The following is a 4,533-nucleotide window of genomic DNA, read 5'->3' as shown; positions in this document are numbered from 1 at the left end:
GCGTCATCAGCACCCCGGTCAGGAAGGTCAGGTAGTAGCCGGGGTACACCCCGTGCCAGATGGCGGAGAGCACGAACGTCTGGACGGTGGGGCTCCAGGTGGTCCGTTCGTAACACACCCTAGGGACCCGCAGAGGGAGGTTAGCCTTGTCAAGCCCACAGCAGTCGTTCTTTTGTTACCCGGGGCGGGGCAGGGGGGGGGTTCAGGGGGCCCGGGAAACAACCACGCGTCACCTTAGGCCACAGCGTGGTCATCTGTGACCTCAGGGACGTGACAGCTGTTACGTGTCAGGTTTAGGGAGAGAAATGCAATTGCATCTCTTGCTGGCCCAGCTGAGCTCAGAGGCCCTTCCTGGTGTCTGGGAGGAAGGAAAGTCACACAGGAAACTGCAGCCCCGATCAGAGTGAGGGTACTTGGCGCTGTTTGTCCTTCTCGTGAGCAGCACCAGACCTTCCTATTGAGCCGGGAGAGCTAGTCCTCTCAGGAGTGGGCAGTGCTGCGTCTAGAACAGCGGTTCTCAACCTTCCGGCCCTTTAAATACAGTTCCTCATGTGGTGACCCAACCATAAAATTATTGTCGTTGCTACTTCATAACTGTCATGTTGCTACTGTTATGAATCGTCATGTAAATATCTGATATGAAGGATGGTCTTAGGCGACCCCTGTGAAAGGGTCGTTGGACCACCAAAGGGGTCGCAACCCCCAGGTTGAGAACCGCTGGTCTAGAAGTTTCTTGTAACAGCCCGGAGAACTCAACTCGCATGGAAACAAGACGTGCCTAAGGCAGCAAGCTCAACGCTTAACAGAAGCAGCAGCAGATCCCCTGGCGACCTGCGCGGCCCCGGGAGACAGCAAGGCAGGCGGGAGCGGCGATGATACACAGGGCACCTCGGGGAGAGGGACACGCGGCCCGTCCGAAAGTCAAGGCGCGGGTGCCGAGGCGGCACGGGCGGCTCATCAGGGAAGTCCAGCGCAGGGCGCTGTCCCCCGGGTGTCTGAGCATCTTCCTGCCGTCATCTTCCGGGACTGTCCCTCCGCCTGAGCTGCCCGGCCTCCCCGTCCGCCTGACGGCCTCCTGCTGGTCATCAAGGTCAGCGCGAGCCCTGCCCCCTGCTCTGGGCCACTCCGCCCCGGTCCCTGCCCCCTCTCTCCTCGCTGTTGGGAGCAGCAGGTGTAGACGGCTCTGCGGTGTCTCTAACAAGACTGTGAGCCCTGCCCCAGTGGTTAGAGTGTCGGCCCACGAACCGAAAGGTCACGGGTTCGATTCCGGCCAAGGGCACGTACCTGGGTTGCACGTTCAATCCCTGGGCCCTGGTGGGGTGAGTGGGAGAGTCAACCAACCAATTGATGTGTCTCTCTCTCTCTTCTCTCTTCCCTTCCCTTCCACTCTCTCTAAAATCAACGGAGCCCAGTTGGCGTGGCTCATTGCCTGAGCGTCGACCTATGATCAAGGAGGTCACGGTTCGATTCCCGGTCAGGGCACAGGCCCAGCTTGAGGGCTTGATCCCCAGTGGGGGACATGCAGGAGGCAGCGATCCATGATTCTCTCTCATCACTCATGTTTCTCTCTCTCTCCCTCTCCCTTCCTCTCTGAAATCAATAATAAAAAGATATTCTCTTTAAAAAAAATCAATGGAAAAAAAAATATCCTCCAGTGAGGCTTTAACCAAAAAACAAACAAACCAACGAAACGACCGTGAGGCCTGCAGGGCTGCATCCTGGGCCGACGTGGGAAGACCCCGGGCTGGTGCTGGGAAGTCTAGGGCGCATGCACGGCGCTTGTACAGTCACGTGTTCCGTTTGGCCAACTCTCAATGAATGAGCAGGAGGATGTGTGGCCTGGCCTTGGCAGGGCCCTCACGGGCGGAGGGGAGGTCAGGGCCAGCCGCCTCCTGGCCTGGCCCCGCAGGAGGGTAACAGCGTTTCCGATGTCACCAGGTATCACTCACACGCCGTTCACTAACCCGGGGCCCGGCTCAGCGAAGCCCGACCGCGCGGGGCTGAGGGCAGCTCGGAAGGAACGTACCTTTTGAGCCACAGCGCCGTCTGGATGTTCCAGTTATCGAGAAACATCTTGAAGCTGGTGGACCCCTGAAAAACAGAGCGACGTTTCTCTTGGCCCAACGAAAGGATGGCGTTTGGAAGGTGGGCGGCAAGGCCTTCTTGTGCTGAAGATCAGGGGCTTGGCAGGGACGCGAGTGTCGTGCTGTCGTTCCTGCGCGCGCTCTTCTGACTCAGTGACGGGGGCTCAAGGGAGCGCGTGTGGTGTGGGGCACCCCCCCAGCTCAGCGGGCTCTCACCCTCTTCTCCTGTCTGTGAGCATTCGGGGGCGGGGGGGCCAGGCATTATCCCGCAGAAAGTCCCAATGCTCAAGCAAAGGGCTCGGGCTCTCCCCCGAGGATGGACGTGCTGAGCTCCCCGGCGCCGCGCCCTGCAGCCACCCCTCCCGGCTCCTCGGAACGTTGGCCCCGCCGGGCACCCCCGCAGGAATGGGCTGCCACCATCCACCCGCCTCCAGCCCCTGGAGGAGCGTCTCCCAGGAGCTTCCCTCACGTCGGAGGGAGCCTTGGTCCTGGCTCGATGAGAGAAGGTGTATTATTATTAAAAATCCTCCACCACGCCCTGGCTGGTGTGGCTCAGTGGACGGAGCATCAGCCTGGGGAACTGAAGGGTCCCGGGTTCGATTCCGGTCAAGGGCACATGCCTGGGTTGCGGGTTCAACCCCCAGGAGGGGGCGTGCAGGAGGCAGTCAATGAATGCGTCTGTCTCATCATGGATGTTTCTCTCTCTCTCTCCCTTTCCCTTCCTTTCCGAAGTCAATAAAAATACATATATTTTTAAAAACCCTTCGACACCACTCTTGGCCATCACATCATAACTCTATGACAGCAAACTATGGTTCTTCGAGTGTCACATGGCAACTAACGTCTCCATGAGGTACCAACCTCTATTTGCTGAATCCTCAAGTTGGAAATTAAGTCCCAGCGAGCTTCCCCATGTCTGTCGTAGCCTCTGAACCCGAAGCCTGCAGCATTGTTAATCGCGTCGGCTGCGGAGAATAAGCAAAGGGGGGATGAAGAACCTGTGTCCCCATCCGCCGCGTCCCCCAGAAGGGCCTGCCATCGGACGTGTCATCTCTTATTCTCAACCAGGAAAAGCAGGGCCATTCCCATTTCCGTCTAACACGATGGGCCTTGGTCCCGTTTTAGGGTCTCCGAACCGTTTCTGGGACACATCCTCACCGTGTGGGTATGAGCCATAGGGCTCCTGTCTTCTACACGAGCCACCCTCCTTGTTCTCCTCGGTCTTCCCCTCTCTGCCCTCCAGGGGGCACTCCCCCGGCTGCATAAGGTGTAAGACACACGTCCGCACACTAACAGGAAAGCCCGTCCACATGCTACTCACCTAACGTCCATGCAAAATAGTATTTGGGTCTGGCAGCCAAGAGAGAGACATACAGATAGAGAACCTTTGCCGGCCACGAGGCTGTCGCCTGAAAATGCGCGTCGATGTTGTGCTCCACGGGGAATGCGTTCGAGACGGTCAGGTGGACCAGTAAGGAGAGCCCACAGACCACCAGCTTCTGCACCACGGCCGCCTGCACGGAGAGACGGGCGTCATCGCTGACCCCCCCTCCGTGGGGCGTCACCCCCTAACCCACCCCCTTCCGTGGGGCGTCACCCCCTAACCCACTCCTCTGAGGGGCGTCACCCCCTAACCCACCCCCTTCCGTGGGGCGTCACCCCCTAACCCACTCCTCTGAGGGGCGTCACCCCCTAACCCACCCCCTTCCTACCCCCTCTGTGGGCATCACCCTCTAACCCACCCCCTCTGTGGGTGTCACCCCCTAACCCCCCTCTGAGGGGCGTCACGGCCTAACTCCCCCTCTGTACCCCCCTCACTATCTCCTACGCAGTGAGGCCTGAGAGGTGAGAGGCCGCCTGGAGACACAAAACGGTCCATGGGAGAGGCCTGGACGCACCGATGTCCAGTCTGACACTCAACCCAGTTCGATCCAGAATTTCTCAGCGAGAAAGCCACTAACAGAAAGTATGGAGACTGAAGCCCCTTCTTGGTCTAAAATACAATGAGCTGCACAGCGGGCCACGATTCTCCACGCTCGCTCTGTCTACAATAACTTGGGGGGGTGGGCTGACCCTTTGCTCCAAGCCCCACGTTCTGAGAAACACACACACCCCCTTTTACTGTCACAGACTTTCTGAGTTACCTTCTTCTCCTGGGACTTTCATTTTATTTTTAAATATATTTTTATTGATTTCAGAGAGGAAGGGAGAGGGAGAGAGAAACATCAATGATGAGAGAACCATGGATCGGCTGCCTCCTGCACACCCCCCACTCGGGATGGAGCCTGCAACCGGGCCTGTGCCCTGACCGGGACTCGAACCCTGACCTCCTGGTTCCTAGGTCAGTGCTCAGCCCCTGAGCCACGCCGGCCGGGGTCGTGGGACTTTCAGACCCCACCAGGCCAATCCCGCAGAGTCCGCCGACACAAAGCCCAGCCCTGCCTGGAGG

General features: G+C 58.8%; 1 protein-coding gene across 1 annotated transcript in view; it reads right to left on the bottom strand.

The window, feature by feature from the left end:
- The window catches only part of MBOAT2 (membrane bound O-acyltransferase domain containing 2), a 36,770-nt gene that overhangs the window by 3,857 nt on the left and 28,380 nt on the right, over positions 1–4,533 (bottom strand). The window contains exons 8-11 of the mRNA XM_005867272.2: positions 3,406–3,598; positions 2,946–3,049; positions 2,027–2,091; positions 3–119 (exon numbers count right to left, since the gene is read on the bottom strand). Coding sequence (XP_005867334.1) covers positions 3–119; positions 2,027–2,091; positions 2,946–3,049; positions 3,406–3,598 — 479 coding nt within the window. The remainder of the gene's footprint in view (positions 1–2; positions 120–2,026; positions 2,092–2,945; positions 3,050–3,405; positions 3,599–4,533) is intronic.

The sequence above is a fragment of the Myotis brandtii genome, unplaced genomic scaffold (assembly GCF_000412655.1).
Source record: "Myotis brandtii unplaced genomic scaffold, ASM41265v1 scaffold247, whole genome shotgun sequence".
In the NCBI taxonomy this organism is placed as follows: Eukaryota; Metazoa; Chordata; class Mammalia; order Chiroptera; family Vespertilionidae; genus Myotis; species Myotis brandtii.
This window is presented reverse-complemented; position numbering and strand designations above follow the sequence as displayed.